Here is a 23,288-nt window from a genome sequence, read left to right on the forward strand (position 1 = left end):
CCAGTAGTGCCATGCAACATAAAAAATAGGGACCATAAGTATAGAGAAAATGTAATTAGAACTGCAAAGCTGGTACCTTCACTCCGTCTATTCTTCACCACGGATGGGAAAGGATAGGATTTGAGAATCTAACTCTGGATGCAGATGTTATGAATGAGCTTTGGTGATTTGTTCAAGAGTGATAGGTCAATAATGTGGCACGAAAGAAGAAAGCTTGTGGGAATACAGGTTATCCTTCAGTAGTGCCATGGTTACCAGTAAAAGCCACCAGAACCATTTAAGTCAATGTCCCAAATCCCATTAATTTCCTTCATTTTGTTGCTATAAAAGGTTACAAAGAAGTCAAGTACTAACTTACTGTGCAAACTGTTTTCCATAAAGAGAAAACACAAGAAAAAAAGTCCCCAAGAAGGAATAAAGGTGAAGCTTGATTACATGGGCTATCAGAAAATGTTTCTTTCTATTCCAAAAGCCTTGTAACATTAATTAACATTGAAGTGCCTGTCAATAAAAAATACATATTGGCAGATTTTTGTTTTCTCTAACCCAATAGGCTGTAAAACTGATAGATGACTTTCTCATGGCTTCTAGAAGTCAGTCCCAGTATACAAACATATTACTCTGTATATATCACTGGACACTAGAATTTCAATCACATGAACCTCATGAAGATCAACTCAGACACGGATTGCAGACTAGAGGATTAACACTGGCTAAGAGGGAACTATTGAGGCAACAGCTCCCAGGGTCCAGTCAAGATTCCTGAACATGACTGTCAGAAATCTCTCAACCAAAAAGAAACCTTTTTGTTTTGTCTTCTCCCCCTCTAGACACAACATATCCCTACTAAAAAAAAGTAACCAACGTATTAGAAACACAATATATATAAAATGATTCTTCAAGTATTGTCAGTAATCGCCAGCAACAGCTCAACTTTTCCAGGCCAAAAGGAGAGAACATTTCCATCTCCAACCAAAATTGCCATCAATTCTTATCCATCACCCTGGTCAAATCATACTCTGCTCTCTTCTCTGAAACAACGACAAAGAAGAGTTGCGATATTTAGCTTCTCACAGAGCTACTGAATTTACAGTTGTATTGCACTCTGAACTAGCTTTTGTATTTAGGATTTAATAGTTTCACCTGATACCTATTTTCTTTTACATTAAGGATGCAATGTAACTCTGACAACTTCTGAAGTTCCCTGAAGACATACAACCATTCCTTATGAAGATGTTTATTAGGTTCTAAAATTCCACATTTTATTTTAAGTACATATCTCAGCTGTAAATTATTACTGCACACCTCTTTTAACGTGTCAACTTTTCAGGTTCTCCTGAAGCACACTAGCCAAAGCAGACTGTCACCAGAGCTTTGGAAAGAGTGAGCTGTGGCTTAACTGTGTTCACTCTTTACCTTGGACTATGTTGTCCCTCACAGCTCTGGAAAGTTTGATCTCAACAGTGACAAAAGAGAATAAATTAACCATTTCATTAAGAATTCAACATAATGCCTGGAAAAGTTTTATACTGCAATTTACAAAACTGCCTCCATGTGTGCAGCTGCTTAACCAAGCTACAAGGCACACAGGAGTGAAACTTTACCTGCCTGAGGCCTTGATGCCACGACCTGGATATATCCTTAGCATTATTTCAAAATTAATTTCTCTGAAGGTGATTCTTAAAAAAGCAACCGTTGATGTTTTACCCATCTACATACACTAAATGAAAAGCTTTTACTTATCCAGTCAGTCTGCAGTCATCTCCTCATACAAATCAACAATACAATGCCAAAAACTGTCCAATATACATAGAAGAGACAAGTACTCTTACATACATAACTGGTCTGCCTTACTATTCCGTAGTGTTTATACATTCTTCCTTGTACAAACTCTGAAAGAAACTGACTAAAATGCTAAGATCTCACACCCACTACAATCTTTTTGTAAACCTAGAAAAAGAACTAGGTAGGAACCTGAAAATATTAAGCTAATAAATACCTTCATTTTGTAACATGTTGTAGATGATTATGTTTTCCAGAGAGAGCATATCCCAACCTCCACTCTTGACTGCAAGATTTCTTCAGTTGAACTCAAGCAAGAGAAAGAGTTTTCAACTGAGCCAGTGGCAGAATAAGGAAGCATTCAAATGTGTAAGAAACAAACACTAGATTCTCAACTGTGAAAAACAAATATCTGCCAATACTCAAAAAAAACGACAGGTATCAGGAACAGTATAGAGTACTGCATTTAAAGAAGCCATCTGGCGTAACAAATGCATGCCGACTGCACTCATAAATGGCCAGGGAACCACTTAGTCATGACTGAGGGGAAAAAAGGCAATTAAATAGTGGTCCAGAGCAGAATTAGGCCTAGCATGATTTAGCGAAGCCCACCCAGTGTGACACCACTTCTTCAGCCCAACATGTAGTAACTTACCTTTGCTTTTTCACTGGGTTCACTGGTTGTGCCATAGGGAGTGTTATGCAATTCCTTTGAGACAACACACAGAAATTCAGCCTGATCTTCATTGCCATAGTTATAGGAAGAACCAATACTGACCAGCTGAAAGATGGAAACAAAACAAAAAAAAAAGAGTCAATGGCATTTTCACATGAAACAAATTCCATAAACTCTCACCAACAGTACAAACGCTCCTCACTCTTCAGACTGCAGGTTGTGCCTAAAGCACGGTTCTCTACTTCCATGCAAATACATCTTGATGCTGACAAATACACTGACACTTTGATGATAAGATAAACATAGCTTTTCTTTTTAAACATTTAAGAATTAGTGATTTATGGGTATGAGTATACTGTGAAAGAAAAGGCTACAGAGGCAGGCCAGTGGAGATGCAGTCTTTTCCCTGTTTCTGTTATTTACTGGAAACCTTCCCATCCTCCAAAGTTAATTTTCAAAAACTTCAAATGTGGTATCTTCATGTGGCATGATTTAACATGTAAACGGCTGCATGCAGGAAGCTCTTGAGCCTGAAGTGATACCCACCATTTAATTGCAAAGTAACAGTACTTCTATCAAAACATATTTTGTGTAGACAAGGACGAAAATTGCATTTGATCAGAGAACAGCAAGACACAGCACGCTGGGACACCAAGATTAACACCTGAAATTCTTATGTACTGCTACAAGGAAGTGCTACAAGCAGAAGCCATGTATAGTGAAATGTGATGTATTTACGAGCTTCTACAGGTCTTGATATTGAATGATAAATGACAATTCATGGAGAAAGAAGGATATACTCAACCTGGTATACAGTGCGTTTATCAAATGGCAGAAATTTCCTGTCACTTGTCTTACCTTACACACAGCACACTTACCTAACACTAGAAACCCTGCCCAGCCTGCCCTTCCAAGCCAGATGTAGCCGATTCATTTAGTTTAAAGGTTTATTTCAAAAGCAGGACAAAATAATGTGTGGTGTTTTTACTACTGACACAGATCAAAGTTCTAAAATCCAACCTGCTGCACAGATACACCCTATGTAGATGTAATTCCCAAAACTATACTAAATCTACCTTCCAAATCACCACATGCGATAAGGCTGTCCTGCTCCCTGGTTTCTGTTACATTATTAAAGTGCCCTGGTGAAGGCCCCACAGAAAAGGCTTGATTGTTTTTTAGAGCAATGGTCATTGTCTGTCCAAAACCAAACTGTGTACTGCCATTAGTCGAGCAGAGCACCAACGAAAGTGAAAGCTTTAAACAAGGAAGACACAGCCAAGGTGAAATTTGGTCCAGAATCTGTACACAACGGGTAAGATTATTCCCCCAATAAAAGTAGAGGGCAGACCAAAATTAAACACCACTGTCAGGAGAAAACAAAGCCTCACTGCACTTCTAAGGAAGGGAAAGGAGAGAGATGCTCAGGTGTTCCAGTGCTGTTTAGAGAGCCAAGCAAGCACCTCCACAGTGGGGCAGTGCCAGCACCTGCAAAAAGCAGCAGCAGCAGCATGTCTGAACAACAAAATGACACGATGCCGAGCCTAGCTGATGCCAAGGATTTTGGAGCCTGATGGTATTCCAGCACGCAGCAGATACACCACTCAGCCTCCAGCGAACAGCACTGGCGACCGAAGCTCAGCGCTATGCAATGGCCTACTCTGACTGTGCTGTCTGGGTGTGATCAACAAGAAACTTTCCCTCCCTCCTCCAATCCTCACACCACTCCACTTCTGCAAAACACAGACACAGCCAGTAACAAACAGGCTGATCCAAAATGAATGTGATAGATATTTTTTCCACCAAAACCATATAATGAAGTTATGAAACCCCAGGTTTTTTAAAAGCACCAATACATCCTCACTAGAACAGAAAGGCACCATTTATCTCCAGACGTTAAGTCAGCTAAACTTTTACAACTGATACTCTGCAGTCTGCATCAAAACATATTTGTGTAATACAGAATCATAAACCCCATAAAGTAACTTGTTGCTTAGTTGCACAAAATGGCCTAAGAAAGTCCAATGAAAAGCTGGAAAATCAACCCAGATTCACTTCATATAGAGAGATGATTTGTTGATTCTCTTCCCTATCACTAAAAAATACCATGCACAAATTTCCAGAAGAAAAAGCAGTTAAGTTGGCTCTAAGCCTGTTGAAGTGGCATGAAGTTTATCCTATATACTCCATAGCAATTACAAACCATATAATACAAATACAGTAAACTGCTTCAAGTATTGAGGTAAAATGTAGATGATGTTAAAGAGATTTTTAACCCACTTAAAGGCTAGGAAGCATTAAAAAAGTTGGGATACATGTTTAAATAAAGCCATGCATAATTCACCTTCTCTGAAGAGAAATTTGAAGAATAAAATTCAAGCGTATGATTTGATTTAGTACCCAGTCAACTTTTCTTCTTGCAAAGTGACAAGAACCTGATATCAGATAAGCAATGATAACAATTACCAGAAAGAAAAATACTACTTTACTCACTGGCACTCAAACGCAATAAACAACCTCTCTGCAAGCAGATATTAAACAAGATCCAAACATCAGCCAGATCATCAATCCTGGTTGGACAAGGCTGACAGGTCCTCAGCTGATAGCTACTTACACACCCCGCTAATGCTTCAATAATCCACGCAAGCCTTTGTAGGCGTCATGGCAGACTGACTATGAATTAGCTTCTTGGACAGCACTACTGATTCAGCCGACTGCAAAACATCCAGATGGCTTTTTGCCATTATTAAGCAGCTGGTGCATTTTAAGGTAAAGTCACTTTCATAATATTGAATACAAGTTCTTCAAAACTCCAAGACACAATAGTCTTGTAAGCTGTTCTATGCGTGTGCCACTAAGAATGTACTCTTTGCAGAGTATCAATAGCATGTGAGAAACTTCATCGTAGCTTTTGAGATGCATCATCAGCAATTAAGGGTGATGATAGAAAAACAAACAATGGAAAATGACAGCAGATTAGAACTGAACTGTTGTGTTAGAAAGTGTGCTCATAAATAAAGCAATATTTTAGCACTTGTATTCCAAAAGTCACCCCAATGTTCCCAGTGTTGGTGGCAACACTTTAAGAAGGATGCTGATAAACTGGAAGGAACTATCAAACTTACCTCCCCCCAAAAAAGAAAGAACTCACAACAAATCGGAATAATCTGAGGTCTGCAAAACATGCAATGCATAGGAAAAGTATTTCAGATTATCCAGCCTCCTGTTTCTCAGACTTTCTGAAAGGACCAACTTTTTTGGCTTATGGGGCTTGTGTGTAGAGAGAGTTCTAATGACTTAACGAAGAAAAAGAAAACCCACATTTTGCGACTCTAAATTTCATGTATGTGTATGATTATATATATGTGTGGGTACATGCATGTTTTTTTTTTCCCCTCACTTTTTTTTTTGCCTTCCATGGCTTTTTCATTATACTCCTTACTAAAGCACTGCTTGAGCAAACCTGTGAGCCCCAAAACTGAGCATCAAAACTGAGCAAAGGATGTCAATGTTACTTGTCACAGAAAATTAATTAGATCATGATCCACTCACTATTTGCATGGAAGAAAGGTGCTGACACTAGTAGGCAGTAACTGAAGGACACAGGAACTGAAAGCATTATTATAATTACAATGCAAATAACTATATTTCAGTTGATATATTGCTTGATGTACCAATACAGGTCAGGAATTTCCTAAAAAGACAAAGAGATAGCAAGAGCAAAGTTCCTGTCTCATACAGCCTGAACTTTTAAGCAAGACAAAAGGTGATAATCAGAAAAGGCAAAGTTAAAAAAAAAAAGTCTGTCCTAAGTAAAGGTGGACAGAGACTACCTGATGCTCAGCTGTGCTCAGGCTTGATTTCAAAGAGAAAAGATTTAAGAATGGTTACAGGGACAATAATGAACTAACATTCTGGAGAACTTGTCTTAAGTCTGCAGCTTTGTGAGAGGATATCTGTATCTTTCAAGAGGGACTATTTAATAAAAACAGATTATAAAAGTGTTAGAGCTGAGAGAATAGGACAAATGACTCCTGTATCAAGTTACGCAACATCAGCAAAATATATGAATCTCTTCTTGTCTTAAATCAATGACTCTACACCTAAAAATATCCTTCTGAACATGCAAAATTGTTGGTGTATCACTTTTAGGAACCTTATTTTTGAAGTGAACAAATCTCATGCCTCACTGAATTGAGGCCGATCTCAGAACCAGCCCCATTTCCATAACTCGCCTACACAGATTTGCTATTCTGCCTTCTCAAAGGCTTTGCAAAAGGCTATAAAGATACATACACATCAGCTGTGAAACTCGGCACTGAAGACTGACACTAGGACTGCAAGCATATTTATTTTGGGTGTCTTCATGCAACTGTCAGACTTCAAATCCAGAAGGAAGGAAAATTCATTCCTTTCCAGAGTTTGGTGGGTTTTTTTTTCCTTAGTTTTGTACCTGCCTTCACTTCTTTACCACCTTCCCCCATCTCCCATTTTATTATGTTGGATTTTACTTTGAGCTATCTAGGACATGAAAACACGAATAACATCATGCTGCCTGTACCCTACCCAACCCTAAAAAAAATCCACACTTCCTACTCAGTTCCAGAAAGTCTGCAAGGCCAGTGCATTAATTCCACATTCCAAACGTTACCTACACAACCAAAAGAAACAGCCAGTGCTTGGTACATTGAAAGCAGGTTCTGGAATATAGCTAGGCAACAGTCCAGGTTTAAAATCTAGAATTGCATGGCTATGTGTCCATGTAAATTCAGAGGCAAGGCTTTGCTCCTATCAAGTCATTTCACTGTCATGTTGTCTTTCTGATGTCACACCTCACCTTTCAGACTGAATAATCAAATACACAGCAAAGAAAAGAACAACTACTCCTGTGTATTTTCTTGATGAATAGTATCACAGAATACCAAGTTCCTAAATCAAGTCACACACGACTCTTCAAAAGGGAGCACAGCTATGTAAAGAACTGAAAACTGCCTCCAATGTTACTGGTTAGCAAGAAATCCTTTCCAAACTCTTGAACACTAGGAAGCAACATTGCAATTAAAAGAAGCACTGACTGAACAGCGAGGGGAACAGGAAGGATAAGACAGCCTAAGAAGCCAACAAGTGAAGCTATGAGTCTTCATTTGAGTTTCAAGAAAATTTCCCAAGAGGAAAAAAAACCCCAAACAACAAAAAATAAAGTAACCCCCCCCCCAGGATGTTCTTTCCACTTGGGACAACACTTAAAACTACTGGTTCTGTTCTCCTCTCACTCCTCCATATTTTATTTCTGAAAAATTCTGTTATTCATTGTTCCAGTTTGAATATATTTCTTTCACCTGAAAAAGCAGTTCCAAGTTACTAGAAATAAAGGGTTCAAACTCAAAACATAACTGGCTATTAGGTGGATGAAATATGCTCAAACTGGAACGAGAATAAACACAGAAATGACTCTTTCTGAACCCAGTGAACTCAAAGTTTATTTACCGGGCTGCAATGTTTAAATTGTATCACTTGTACTTAAGTATGGATCAAAGGCTGTTAACTCTGGAGGAAGATTTAATGAGGTTACCTATGGAGAAGGTAAGAACCCTTCTTAAGAAAAACGTTTAACTAAATAACTAGGGGGGTTGTGTTTTCTTATTTTTACAATATGAACATTCAAAACGTATCATGAAATATTGTGAATATAAATAAAAGCCAGTCACAAATACACACAAATTACTATGTGCTGTACATCCAGGAATAAAGTGGAATGATTTGAAAGCAGCAGAAACGCAAGGAGGCCAAGCATATCAGTGTGAGGGCAAAAAGAACGGGGTGACACACCTCACTGCAGCATTTCTGGAAGCATCTCTCTTCCCCCTTCACCTCCCGCGACACTATCAGCAGATACTCTGACTGCTGGGCCCGGCCACAGCTGTACTGGGAACCTATACTGACAAGCTGAAATAACCAATCAAAGCAAAACACAAAAAGAAACCTTTGTAAAGCTGAAGCACATACCGTTATCCAAATCATACAAATAATAGATGAGCTCAAACGTTCAGGTAACATTGACTTGCCACTAGAACAGGTTGCTATCAAGCTACAACTTTCATTTCAGAGACTTAAAATTTATGGAGGCAGTTGCAAAGCCCTTTGTAATTTCATGGGAAGTTAAGAGTTACTGATAGTAAGGTCAGAAAACTCCTCATATCACTGTGGTGTAGCCAACTACTCTGAAAAACATAAACAAAGTTTGGTGCATAAAGAAAATGAGTGTTATTTTCACTATATACTATACTTGCCGAACGGAGAAGGTAATGTGGATACAAGACTGGAAGGTGATATGCAAAGCAATATATCAAGCCTTGGTATGACAGAGCTTCATCTTGTTCCGGATATTGATAAACAAAATACAGTTAGAAAACATGAGCTCAATTAGAAGAAAAAAAGTTGAATGCTCCTAATTGGTTTTAGAAGGGGTAATTTGCAGAAGAACCAAGAAAACGGGAGTGGAAAAAATTGTCTCTCCGGTACCAAGAAATCTGTTGACACTTGCCAAACGTCTAATAATTTAAAAGTTCAGGACAATCTCAGCTAAATTTCTCAACTTGTTATTACAAAAAAAAATTTAGCTTAATAATACATGGCAATTCCTAACCCATTTAAATTAAGGCTTAGCCTGTCAGTACACTTGAGAAAGATTAGAGCTTAAAACTGTGTGAAGAACTAGACGACAACTACCTATTCTGCGTGAACTGGAGATTACTACTGATCAGAAGGCTCATGAACGCTAAACTTATTTTTATCCTGCTATTGTTAAGTGAGTAATTTTGAACAGCAGTGAAAGACCTCCTTCCAGAGTGAACATATTTAAGACAGCATTATAGTGACAGACTCAGGTTAATCATTCAAATTTACATGACTGACACACCACTGCTGTCTGAAGCCTTAGTATGCAGCAATTTTGTACACCCCAAAGTTTCTCATTATGCAGTATTGCCAAAATGTTGTTTTTCCTGATTGCCTGAAGAGGTAACAATTGAAACTAAAAATCACTGAAATCACAAAAGTCGGGCAGCAAAACTATTTACAGTAGTTTTTGGACTGCAACCAACACATAATTGCAGCATTCTAGCAGTACTTTCACTGGCATTCTTTGGAAAAGTGCATCCATACATCCAGAGGTTTAATGCCTCCCACTCCCATTTAATCACCGCATCCAATTGTATTTCACAGCAAATTTTGAAATGTTAAGGGGAAATATTATCAAAACCAACCACTAAAACATGTTATATGGGGCACTGAGCACAAGGACTCTCAACCCATAAGGATATCACTCCTGAAAAAGTGGATGATTTCCATCCCAGCGATGATAATACATACAGGGCGTGGTAGCCACCCCAAGAATGTTTCTGCGGGAAGCATGCTGCTGAGCAGGTTTAGAAAAGAAAAAAAAATGACAGGAGTGCCACAGTGTTCTCAAATCTTAATAATGAGGCTGTTTAGCTTATACAGAATATTCCAACCATGTTTCTAGTGAGTGATGACTGTGAAAAGCAGGTCTGCAACAAAACCAAAGGAGAGAACGGCCCAGTCTGAGGCAATGAGAAGCTGAGCATTATGAGACTGTTGTGTTCATCTCCTTCAAACTATGTGTCCAAGAGAGAGCAACATTGGGGTGGGAGGAATAGGGAAAAAGCTGGATGAAACAAGGACACAATATTCAAGAAAACCACTGGAATTTTCCAGTTCTAAAGGAGATTTCAAATTCTGAATGACATAATAGTACTTTCAGCAGCTGCACTGTCAAAGCAGTATTACTCCCAAATACAACATCCCCAAAGAATACAAGGCTTCAGGTTTGGTAAAAGCCATAGCATCATTTGATCTGTGAAAAAGTAAAGAACCTGTTCGTAATGAAAGCCAGTTTCTCATGACCAAGAAAAATGCCAAAAAAACTTTCTCCATGCACTGGTCAAAAAACAGCCACATGCATTAAGTGAGACATTTTTTCAGAGGCTTAAACGAGATTCAGTTTCTGGCATGCCAAACAGACCCAGTAACCTTGAGCCAGACCTTGAGGCAGAGAGCTGAGGCATAACTAGTTTTCTCTGTGCTGGTTTAGTTTATTTGATCATGGCTCTCTCCACGACACCAGCACCTTAACAAGCCATCAAATATAAACAACATCTTCTCTTTTACCTTTGTGTGCCACACTTTTTCAAAATGCTGCTTTGTTGTGTTATTAGAGTGAGGCTGCACAGGAGAAGAGGCTGGTGCTTATGCCAATCTCTCCTACAGTTGGCCCTATACACTGAAAAAGGTGCTGGTGGCCGAGCATTTGTGCCTTGCTCCAGAATTAACAGATTCAGTGTTCCAATGCAGTTTAAATGTTCTGGTAGGTTAGGAACATGAAGGATGAAGAGGCCATGTAGTTAGTTTCTAATTTATAGAGATTAACAAAGATAACATAAAAATCTTCTTGCAATTTTGTAGTGTACACTTGAATGTACACACAAAGCTCCTTTCAAAGCTTCTTCAAGCGAAGACTGAAAACATTGAAGTAGCTCACACCTAGCCAGCTTCACATCCACACTAGTTAAGCTTACCCTCCTATGTGTATTGGTTCTTTATTTGAAGAATCACTGTTTGAGCCTGGCAAACATTTATCTCACAAGCTCATCTCCTTTACCTAGAGTTCTTTATATCTGATCTACCATTAGGATAAAATTGTATTAGTTAATTTTAGTTTATTCACCCTTCAAATGCTCATGTGTAACACCGAAGAATTACATTTAAAACATGATGGAGATATTTTTATAGGAAATCAGCACAATTTACCTCCTGAAAAGCTATAGTTTTCTTGTTCTCTGACAAATAAGAATATAAATATCAAATTTTAATGTATCTGTGTTATCTTTATCTATTCAATGTCTGAAAATGACAACACTTAAAAAGATGCATAGAACTGACTTTATATTCCTCTTTCACATAACTGAATTTTTAGAAGACTTCGTAATTCTATGCTGTGTGGTTTCTTTACCTGTTCAAATTTCCAGCCATCGGACATTGTGGAAACCATTTGAGTGAGTTCCTCTTCTTGGCACTGCAGCACCCTGTACACATGTTTAACTGGCACCTTCAAGAAAAAAACAGAAGATGCTCAACACAACATTGAATTTGCTATGCGCGTGTCTTGTCTAAAGTTGCCCTTATTCTCTAGTAATGGTAAGCAGTGAATGGGAACGTTGAACACCTTGACTTTTTTTTTTTTTAATAAAAAGACATCTCAGCTGTTCAGGATCACCTTGCGGAAGACTCAACACTTCACGAATGTTACAGGGACTAAACGTGCTACTTAACAGTCATAACAAAATAATCTTAAGACTTACCTATTGTTCCAAGCGGTAGCAAACTACATCATTCAAAACCAAAGCTGAGATTCTGCAGAGACCTCATAACTTTAAGAAATGTCTGACTATCATAAAAAATGTCTTTATTTCCCTGTCAAAGTTTCCCATCCAGAGCAATGAATAACAAGGACCACTTCAGCTGGAACCCTGTAGAAAATGCTATCAGGGCAACTCTGCTATCCCACAACCCAGTTTCAAGAGAAGTTTGGCAACATGAATTTGTAACAGGTCCATGAAGACTCAGTTCCCAGGGAAGGCCAGAGTACCAGAGTTAAAAAACAAACCTGAATATTTTCTTCACAGTTCCTCTAACATATTCACTTTCATGAAGAAACATTCACAGGCAGAGTCTTCTCAACTACAAATAAAGCAACTAACTGTGCTAGAAAAGCACGTGACAGAGCTAAACAGTACCTGTATCTATGCTATATAAACATGCTGCATCAACAGCTGTTACATTGTAGTTAGGCAATCTCATCACACTCGGAAATATTTAAATGTATATGAGAAAAATACATTCTACAAAAGCTGTTTCCTAAAATAACTACTCCAGAAATGATATTATGACAAATTCTTCTGTGACTAGACATTTTTTGACAATTCTTTAGAATGCTTTCATTTTTGAACAAGAACTGGAACCATACGCCTGTGCCCTTTGGAAGCAGACCGCCAGGTACTGGCAGTTAAGAGCTTTACTCTCTGCATACTAACGATTCCAGGTCAGCTGGTGATGGAGGCAGACATTCACTATTTTGCAGAGGAAGTGAGCAGTTAGGAAAAAAAACCAGAAACCACTTACTAGTTGCTATAGAAAAAATAACCAAAACCACACAAGACAAAAGCCTCACCTGTGAGATTTTGCTGTCTCTTTCTCTTATTTTGTCCTTTACCAGTTTTATTAGTGATGTGATATTGTAGAATTCAGCTTCTTCCAGTACACCTAGTATAAGAACAGATTTCGGAAAGAGAGGGTAATCAAAGACTCCAGGCCAAACCCACCAACCAGATGAACACCAATTCTGGATTCCTTCAGGCACGTATAGTTCGAAGTTTGATTCATTCTGAAAAATTGCCTTAGACTCCGAAGAAAATCATGGCCGTTTCACACACAGAATGAGAGACAGAAAACAAAAAAAGAGCACAAATGCTATTCCTTAGTGGAGCAATGGACGACCATCGCTCGTCCCTGCCTCAGGCTGGAATAAGCAAGAGGAATTCAAGTACCCCTCCTGAAAAGCTCTGCAGCTGCTAGCGTCCAGAAAAGTTTTCTTGCTGCCATTTGAGATCATACCCCTGAAACAAAGTTAGAGATCTGTACTACAGACTGCTCCATGAGTACTCTGCGTTTGACAGGGCACACGGAAATTACAGTTCATGTTATTTCCTGCTAGCGTTGTTAGACTGTATTCCTCTCTGATCAATTCCTTCAATACCTGCTCAATACATCTTTAGTACTATATGATTGAGAACAGGCATCCTCCATTAGGACAAAACCGATACGAACTGGGGGCGGCAAGGGAAAAGCTGTGGGCAGAATTTACTCTTCAAGAGCATATTCCACACATGTGGACATCCCAGAACGTCACTCTTACTTTGCTTTACATCTTTACATCTTCTGAAGCTTGTTTCACAGTCAGTATTCTTTTGCTTGAAGAGGACTAAACCCAAATATCTCACACAGTCATACAGGAAAGATACGATAAAAGATTATATGATAAAAGGCATCTCTCCTCATGTATGAAAATTTATGCTCTTTTTCTAACTAGTGTCAGGGCTTGCGAAGTCAGGAATCATATTCTGAATCCTCAAACAACAGAATACACTGTAACTGCATGATACTGATCAGCTCCACTTGAAGCAGATAGAAATGTTACACTGATTAAGATTTACCTTCCACTTGTAAGTTACTTTTGATGACTCAGAAGGAGCTAAAATAACAAGCTAATAACAAGAAAGGAAGAGATTTAGTAACATCTTACCTTCCTCTGCTAGGTCCTTGTTAATAACCAGTTTCCCATGTCTGAGATAGTTCAGCACTGGCCCAAAGTAGGTCGGGTCTCTGTCTATTAAATAGGCACCTGTTTCATCCTAGATTAGAAAACAAACAAAAGAAAACAAACCCAAACCTCAAACAAATAATAAAACAAAAACAACAAGAAAAAAAAGCAAAAAAATCCACAATGATTCGAATGTCCTGTATCAGGCTGATCACTCAACTCAGTCATGCACCACAACACTTCTCTTACCCAAACAGTTCCCCCCAACCCCTTACCAACACTGTTCGCATCAAAAATCTAAGCAGTAAGTGAAAACACTGAAAATTAAGGATAAAATAACAGTTAAAACCAGAAAACGAGTCTTGTCTTTGGAAAACCTGATAAATCAGAACAATGGCTACATCCCATTGAGGTCCAAATACCTTTTGGGGTTTGATTTGGTTTTCTTTCATTAAAGGCAAACCCACCTTCTCCTTAAGCTCAACACTTTCCTCTAAAGGTTTCTGGGTTTGCCTTAGGTCTCCTGTATCAGCCCTCTCAGGGCAGTGAACAGCTATGCACCAAGCAGGGGTTGTGTGTACATCTTCCAAATACCAGCACGTGAAAGGCGCACCTCCCACCAACCACATGCAGGCACAGGAAGGAGAGAGCGCACTCACTGATGTGCAGCTCACTGAACAGAGCACAGTGCTCTGGGGAGTGCAAAACAGCTCAAGAAATCTGCCTGCAGAGCAAATACATGTGACAAAGAGATAAAGGAGCAATTCTGATATTTCCTATACCATTTAGAGTCTATGTGTGAACACCCGTGACCAATGCAGCCCTGACAGACTTGGTGCTGGGCAGAGGTCCAGGGCAGATCAATAAGACTGATGTCTGATAGAGCCACTGCTACTTTCTGCTAATCAAGCAGATCACTGACAGAGTTAACCCCAGAGTACCTCAGGATTTCACACAATCGATAGCCTACAGACAGATTGGAGAGATGTGGCAGCACCCCAAGTACCTTTTTCAGTCTATTCTTATTTTTAATGTTCTAGTGGTTTATGGGAGATAGTGAAAAAGCATCACTTCCAACAATCCTAGCTAACTTTGAATCACTCTTCCCCAAAACTACAAGTGACAGTGATACCTATTCTTTATATGAAAAGAATTCTCCTCACCCAATCCTCTGCATGTGGACATTAATGCTGACATGTAAAGGTTTGATTATTGAACTGTGATACCTGAAAATTCCCTCTACTTAACAGTATCTAAAGTTCCTAAAACATTTCACTGGCAAAAAGATGGTGGATGTATTTTCAGGTACATGGATCTGGTTTCTGAATAACTGCACTTGTCTAATCAAGTCTGGTGGAACACAGAAGGACCACAGCCTGAAATATAAAAAACATAAATACTTTTCTAAAATTGCAAGCTAAATGCTTCACACACTTAGACACACTGTCATTTTAGAAGTGAAGGGGTGTTATATTTTATATAAAATTAACTGTTCAAGAAAATGCTAAACTATTAAAATTTGCTGTCAGTTAACCCACACTCAGAGCAGACAGTGCTTGATGCAGTCTAATCTCAATTTCCTCTGACCTAAACTCATGATCTCACAGAGGCGAGACTGCACCAAACCTAGCAGACAGCCGAAGTCCATATAATGGGACATTTTTAATGTCTCACAATCAAATATATTTACATTACCAAAACACTTCAAGAGCGAACAGTCTACAGATACAACTCAAATAAATTAAATTAGCTGACAACTGTATGAATTATAAACTGAAAAGTATTATTTAATAGCAGAACAGAAACCAGTGAAGTTGGAAAGGAAGATATAAAAGAAACACTGTTTTAAAGAAAAAAGTAGTCTTTGGTCATCAGCTGAACCAAATTAAGAAACACACAAGCTTTCAAAACTGGAAGTCCTCCCCATTAAGGGGAACAAGTCTCTAGAAGCAAACTTCTTCAATAAGATCATGGTATCCCTTCACACTGGTGTTTTCTCACATCACCCTCTGAAGCAATACTGGCTGCCAAGTTCGCTGTACAGACAAGGAGAGACACAGAAGCAAAATAGCTACAAGCTGTAAATGAAATCTCAACAACGGTTATATCACTCTTTACACAAGACACCTCACCCTTAAATTCCTCTTTCCTGAGTTGGTTTCTGTACACTAAATAAGCTTCCAACAAAACCACAAAGGGAACAAGCTATGTCAGGCCTTCTCTTTCAACCTCCACCTAAGGAGCGGTCACTGGCAACTGGCATTACCAGGATTCATTAGCCTGGCATGCACATGAGAGCTCATTATTAGCACTTACACCAAACACATTCTACACACACTAACAGCATCCACTCTGTGAAATATCAGATAGAACTGTTTTTCTCTCCTACCTATTTTTGACCATTTTCCTCATCATCCACAAACTCTTTTTTCCCTGTTCTCACTCCTCCTTCAGTGTAAGCTGTTTGATTATCCCTCACTGCACAAAAAGCACTTCATATTGGAATCACCAAGAAAAGCCGATTACACAAGATCTTTAAGGATATTTATGTAAACATAAATCCAATAAAAGCCGACAGAGTTATGTAGTCATCTGCCCCACCTAGAGCTCTGGAAACACGGGTCACAAGTCCTTCCACACCTTCAGAACAGAGTCAGGGTTGGCTTCATCCACACATCCATGAAAATACACTGCTTTCCCACGTGTAATTAGCAATTCGGACACTCTAACAGTAACAGTTTAGCTTTGTTTTGTTGTAAGATAAGACTAATAAATTGCACTTCAAATGTGATATAGATGGTTTAAAAGTGCAGTCACAGTTTGTGTAGGCGCAACCAAACCAGCTTTGAGCTTGCTAGCTTGAACATTAGTAGCCTATTAGTTCTTCCAGCTATACTGCTTCCTTTGCCCGCCAACTAATTAGGTTTGTACAAGCTTTTGAGCATGTTCGAATCTTCTCCAACACAACTAGTGTGGGCAAGGCGAAGCCATTTCCCAAACCTCAGGTCCCTGTGCAACCAACACAAAAATGCTATTACTCACACAGGTGTTTATACCTTTACTCAGTTCTATTCTTGCATTACTTTATTCTCACTACCAAGAGTTTTTTCTTCCTAGTCTCTAAGTCCCAGATCAATTCCATATCCCCTCCTTTTCACAAGGACACCATTTAAAGACAACATTGCTGAGGTACAGCGAAGGCTGCATTTGTTTGTTACCACTCTACCACACCAATTTTTAGTCCAAGTTACAAATACTATGGAATTTTAGAGGAAGCCTAATAACTTGCCTTGAAATGTTCAATCACCTGGCTCAATGTACCAATGAAAAGTCAGCACAGCTCACAATCACATTCCTTCTTCCTTAAGAATTAACCCTAAGGCACATCTACAGTCCAGCATTCATGGAGAGAGAGGACTCAAAGTGCACATGTATTTTCAAAGAATTTGAATTACATTGCCTAAAACATTTAAACAATTGTGTATTCACTCCATTCTCAAACATTTCCACTTTGATCTTTATAGATACTGAGACTCAAAAAGAATCATAACAAATCATAACAAATTCTTGACCCCACCTAGGACTCAATTAAATTACAGTGAAAATTAGCCTTTAGAAAGCAGTAGTGAAACCTGACTATTCAGTGATTGGAATGGCTTGCACAAATTACTGTCACTGTTATATGCACTTTCCAGCCTGGACATCCACAGTACCACACTTTGTCAGCGGGATCTCACAATGCCTCTGTTCAACCGAACAGGCTTCGCTGCTAAATTTCTGCTCTCTGTGTGTACTTCTGGGGTGAGAAGTCACTCATTAAACTCCTTGCCAAAAAACCCGTTTTGCTCTTTGTAACCTTCGGCCAAATATATTTCATCTTGAGACTACTCTCCAAGTCCTCCAACTTTTTAAGTGGCCTTGAATTGTGGATACAGAATCAGGTACAGAATGCCATTGGGACTCAGAAATTGGACCAGATACATGCACCTCCCTGGTCTCACTAACATGGTCCCCAAGAACTGCATTAATACACTAGTTCAAAAGTCAGAAATTTACTTCCAATTAATTATCCTCCTTGTGGTCAAAACCAGCCCACAGACTTCTCCTCAAATACTTTTCCAGAATGGACACACTCAGAATCCACACCGCCCAACTCTCGGCTCAAAGCTGTGCGCTCTGACATGGCTAAAAAGCTGACATCGTCCCCATAGAGTGAGCCAGCAGAAGTTCGAGCCAGCAGAAGTTCTGCTAGAGGCAGCGATGTACACAGAAATACCATAACACTGGGCACTAAATCTGGATTTAGAAATAAATGTCTCCCCTGCCCCCCTGTACTTTTAAAATCTTGAGCTAGATACCCAGAATTCATTCCTCTCAAACTATGTGACTTCAACACTTCGAGCAGCAGCAGACTTCCCATATCAAAGCTACATTACTAACACAACCCACCCAACTAGCCAGAAATCCCATGGACAAATAAAGTTTATCTCACTTATATTGAAGAAAAATGACTACAATCAAGATAGTTTTTAGTGCTGACAGTTACGGATGTGCTGCCAGGAAGATTTTGATTTTTCTAAAACATTCAGTGCTTGCTTGCTTCCTTCCTGCCTCAACAGACTGCCTCAGTACAATTGCACTTAACTTTAGAAAGACATGAAAAATCAAGCATGAATTCTGCTGCCAAAAACCTTACTAAGAATGGCTGACAATCTTCTTGTGTAGGGGCAAGTTAAAAAGTGACAGAACACTTTGTGGAAGAAAAACTGGTATACAGACAAAATAGGAAGGTGTTGAAATCAGGAAATACTTGGCACTAAAACTTACAATACAAGTATTAAATAACCTAAACAAGGATAAAAAAGGTGAGCAAGACTGCTTGTTTATTTTTATGTATTTGTATCTAAAGCAACATTTAAATACTCCAGAAAAGAAGTCCTGTTGTGAACAGTAGATATGAACGCTACCACTCATTCACTGCTGAAATAATTCTCAAATAGTCTTAAATAAGCAGAGCCTTCCACCCAAAGATGCGTATCACATTGTGAAAGGTACCACACTCAGCGAAGAGCGTCACCATCTCACTCCATTCACCACTCATTCCAACACAGGGTATGCCAAGGCTGATCCTTCTCTTGCAACTGGGAACACATCTGATACCAGGAGACTGCACAGCCCTGCTCAGCATGAGTACCTGATGATCATTCAAAGGCTACCTTTCTTGAAGCCTTTCAATTCTTTCTAATAGCAAGCATTAAGGAAATCTTATAATTTAGGTAGCTAAACAATAAAAAAGCGCAACCTATGAGCTATTTCAGTTTCTTTTTCTCATTTCTAATAAGCCCATTCAGTTAACCTCTTTCAGAATTTCTTAATGTCTCAACACAGTTAATTTTGATATGTCTCACTTGTTGACTTTAGGTAGAAACAGCTCTGTTGTTAATTTTTGGGTTTGCTTACAGGTCTGTTCTCATCTGAGCCAAGCATTTCTTATGATTTCGTTTTCTAAAGATTATGATTTGGCAGTCTTGCAAAGCAAGAAAGAATGTGAACTGAACTCTTTTCTTCAAAGACATATATTTACTGGTGTACGAGCTAAGTTAATTACTGGCTCTTCTGCCTTCTAGACGTGCAGTCCGTCCCCCTCCCTCTTGTCAGCTGGGCCAGCATTAGCTTTCTACAAGCTGGTTTAACTCACCAAAGCCATAACAAAATACACCTCCTCTTTAATTTTTGCAGAGTTACATACTCGCCAGATGGAGCATGATCAGAGGAATATGAAATGTGCCTATGAACTAGAAAATGTGTTTTGTATTATGAGCAGAATTTGGTATTAATCTGTTGAAAACACACCTATAGCTTCACAAAGTGAGCGAGTGAAGCGCGTCCCAGACAAACTTCCCACACGGGAGACAAGAAACACCTTGTTAAGGCTAGGTTTTTATAGTTCTTTCAGAGAGAGGGGTGTGGCTATCAGTTTTGATAATCTCATCTGCTGGCTCATCCCTTGGGATTGTCCCTGCCCTGCCTCCCCCACATCCTCACCCGAAGGTCAGGACGGACAGGTGTAACATTCTTCAGATGCCACACCAGCTCAGACACATTCCCTCACGTTACAGTTTAAACCCAGGCGTTCAAAATCCATTGGATTTTTAGGAAGAACACACAATGGACTAAACCCTAGGGGATTACAGGTCAAAGACCAGCTCTCCTGCTTTGAGCTCTAAAAGGGCTGTACCTTTCTCCATTAGCTGCACTGCCCTAAACAACAACATTGTGCTGCACAACAGTCACTGTAAATAATCTTTAGTACATGATTAAGAAAAACCGTCAACTGAGTATCAGCTCATAACAGGGCTCCAAAAACCAAAACCCAGGGAAAAAGCAACTCTGTTACCTCCAGATTTTGATGTACATACAGAAAAGAAGAACTGGAGTCCAGGATGACTACACTGATTCCCTTGAAATATCTGTTTTCATCAGTTAAAGACATCTGATATTTCAAAACTAAACCAGAGACACTATCAATGCGCTATTGTACTAAGACAGTGTGGTCACAAACTGATAAGATGTCAGGATTTCTTCTCTCTTTAAAGGACATTTACAGTGTCTGTTGTCATTCAGAAGAAAAAAAGGAACTGCTTGGATTATGTTTTGCTGTTTACAAGAGATACAGAATCTAAAGATTCTGAATCAAATCCTTGGAAGAAAGTGTCTCTGTGTTTAAGTAATCCTAAATACTGTACTTAATAGACTGAGATGGGTGATCTAAGAAGTGGCTGCTTCTGCAAGATCCAAGATGAGTGGCTGAAGTGAAAATCAACGACTACAGATGGTAAAGACATCGGGACATGGAACTGACAAACTCTGCAGATCATAGCGAATATTTAACACAGAGAGATCTTGCTTTTGTAAATCAAATTGAAGACACACAGGTTCATAAGCCTAAAGAACACGTCTCTGAACAATAGGATTTTCTCTAAATCCAGATTTCCCACAACACACTGTAGCTCTCTCTATACCTACTGCTTGCCTCTCATTGCTGATTTGCACAGAATTCTACTGAAGACAATTATACAGGCTACAACTTTATTAAAAGAGCCACTCACAATGAGAGGACATTGCAATCTGTTTGCATCTTTCTAAAATGGTTTCCATTAGACTTCTACATTGGCAAAAAAAGGATGACACAGGAATACCTAAGCAGCTCGAATAGCACACAGGCGTGTTCCCTGTAAGCAGAGGAAATCTTCCTACGGCCGGACTGCGGCTGGCTGTGAGCTGTCATCGATGCTGCCAGCAACTAGAACCATGTATGTCAAGAAATGTGAGAAAATTCACAGTTCTCTCACATCCTACCAAACAACTAAACCACCTTAGCAGAAATTCATGGCTTGCTGCTGCGGCCCAAAAAAAATGTGAGCACAGTGAAACAGAAAATGATGAGAAGCCTCGTGAAATGTTTGCAAGACGGCAACACCACAGCGACTGTGGTCAGGAAAGATGAGTGGTTTCCTCAATCGTGGAGAAAGGCAGACAAACGCCTGCCTGAGAACCAAAGCCTTTCTTCCAGCAGCGTGCCTTCTCCCTCTCTGCGATGACAATAAGAGAGCGCAGAGAAGCACCTTTTTGCAGTGGAATAACCGAAACAGGTCCTTTAATAATTAAGCGCTCCTCATCTTTTATTTAAGAAACCGCAGAAGAAAGCTTTCATACTCCCTCCCAAGGCATCTACGCTTTAAAATTTATTTTTATAAGTCGGTTTAAGCTAATCCTCTCCAAAAAAACCCGGATCAAACCAAAGACACGAAACCCAACCCCCGCACCACCAAGCTTTAAGGTATTTTTTTCTCTACTTCTGGAACTTTGCTCAGGCTCAGTTCCCTGCGTTCTTAAGCATCGAAACACCCTTTCTGGAAGCCGCATGTGAGAAAATGAAGCAATCCACCACCGGTCCCCCTGAAAAAGAATTCGAGACTTCACACACGCCCCCAGCTCCCAACGCTGGGCCGCGGCCGCTGCCCCGGGGCTCCGGCCGCTCTCCTCACCCCGGGGCCGCTCCCGGCGGCGATGACGGAGCAGAAACGATGCGGCCCGGGAGGCCCCGGCCCCGGCCCGGCCCCCGCGCTCACCTTGTCCGAGTCGAGGTCGGGGTCGGCCTGGCAGAGGCGGAAGAGGAAGGACTTGGGGTCCCTGCAGAGCGTCTGCCGCGTGGTGAGGAAGCAGGTGCCCCCCACGTTCAGCCGCACCCACTTGCCGGGCGCCGCGCTGCAGCGGCCGCAGGGCCCGCCCGGGGGCACCGCAGCCTCACACGGCGCCTCGGCCGCCATCCTCGCCGCGTCGGAAGAGGCGCCCGGCGCCGCCCCGCCCGGCCCGGCCCGCGCCTGCGCCCGCCCCGCGCCTGCGCCTGCCCGCCCGCAGCACGGCCCGGGCCAGGCCCCACAGCCCGCCGCGCGGCACAGGGCCCGATCCCGCCCCTGACCCTGCCTCCCAGGCTAGATCCCGATGCCACCCTGGTCTTTGCAGAGAAGGACTTGGAGATGCTGGCTGATGAAAGCTCGGCATGAGCCGGCAATGTGCGCTCGCAGCTCAGGAGGCCAACCGTGTCCTGGGCTGCATCCAAAGAAGCGTGGCCAGCAGGGCGAGCGAAGTGATTCTGCCCCTCTATTCCTCTGTTGTGAGACCTCATCTGGAATACTGTGTCCAGTTCTGGAATCCTCAACGTAAGAAGGAGATGGAGCTGTTGGAACGGGTCCAGAGGAGGGCTACAAAGATGATGGGAGGGCTGGAGCACCTTCCCTACGAGGACAGGCTGAGAGAGTTGGGGTTGTTCAGCCTGGAGAAGAGAAGGCTCAGAGGAGATCTCATAGCGACCTTCCAGTCCCTGAAGGGGCTACAGGAAAGGTGGAGAGGGACTTTTCATAAAGGCTTGTGGTGACAGGACCAGGGGGAACGGGTATAAACTGGAGAGGGGCAGATTTAGACTGGACATTAGGAAGAATTTCTTCACCATGAGAGTGGCGAGACACTGGAACAGTTTGCCCAGGGAAGTTGTGGATGCCTCATCCCTGGAGGTGTTCAAGGTCAAGGTTGGATGGGGCCTTGGGCAGCCTGATCCAGCAGTGTGGTTGGAACTAGGTGATCTTTAAGGTCCCTTCCAACCCTAACTATTCTATGATTCTAGCGCATGCTCTTACACTCTTTGGGCCCCTCTTCAAGGCCAGTCTGGTCAAGGTCAGGTTGGATGGGGCCTTGGGCGGCCTGATGTAGTGGGATGTCCTTGCCCACGGCAGGGAGCTGGAACTAGATAATCCTTAAGGTCCCTTCCAACCCTAACTGTTCTATGGTCCTGCTTTGGACCCTGCATCCCTGCCTGGCCCCCTGTCCCAGATCCCAACCCAGACCTCGCATCCCACCCCCGGATCCCACAGC

At 40.9% G+C, this 23,288-nt stretch overlaps 1 protein-coding gene across 3 annotated transcripts in view; it reads right to left on the reverse strand.

The window, feature by feature from the left end:
- The window catches only part of LOC104065049 (BTB/POZ domain-containing protein KCTD5), a 30,081-nt gene extending 7,840 nt beyond the window's left edge, over positions 1–22,241 (reverse strand). The window contains exons 1-6 of one of the 3 annotated variants that reach the window (XM_054080194.1): positions 21,989–22,241; positions 13,839–13,947; positions 12,708–12,799; positions 11,490–11,585; positions 8,288–8,404; positions 2,438–2,563 (exon numbers count right to left, since the gene is read on the reverse strand). In XM_054080194.1, the coding sequence (XP_053936169.1) occupies positions 2,438–2,563; positions 8,288–8,404; positions 11,490–11,585; positions 12,708–12,799; positions 13,839–13,947; positions 21,989–22,186 (738 nt within the window). In that variant the 5' untranslated portion in view covers positions 22,187–22,241. The remainder of the gene's footprint in view (positions 1–2,437; positions 2,564–8,287; positions 8,405–11,489; positions 11,586–12,707; positions 12,800–13,838; positions 13,948–21,988) is intronic. The other 2 variants (XM_054080195.1, XM_054080196.1) reach the window with 2 other exon arrangements.
- Positions 22,242–23,288: the final 1,047 nt, after the last annotated feature.

The sequence above is a fragment of the Cuculus canorus genome, chromosome 15 (assembly GCF_017976375.1).
Source record: "Cuculus canorus isolate bCucCan1 chromosome 15, bCucCan1.pri, whole genome shotgun sequence".
NCBI classification, from domain to species: Eukaryota; Metazoa; Chordata; class Aves; order Cuculiformes; family Cuculidae; genus Cuculus; species Cuculus canorus.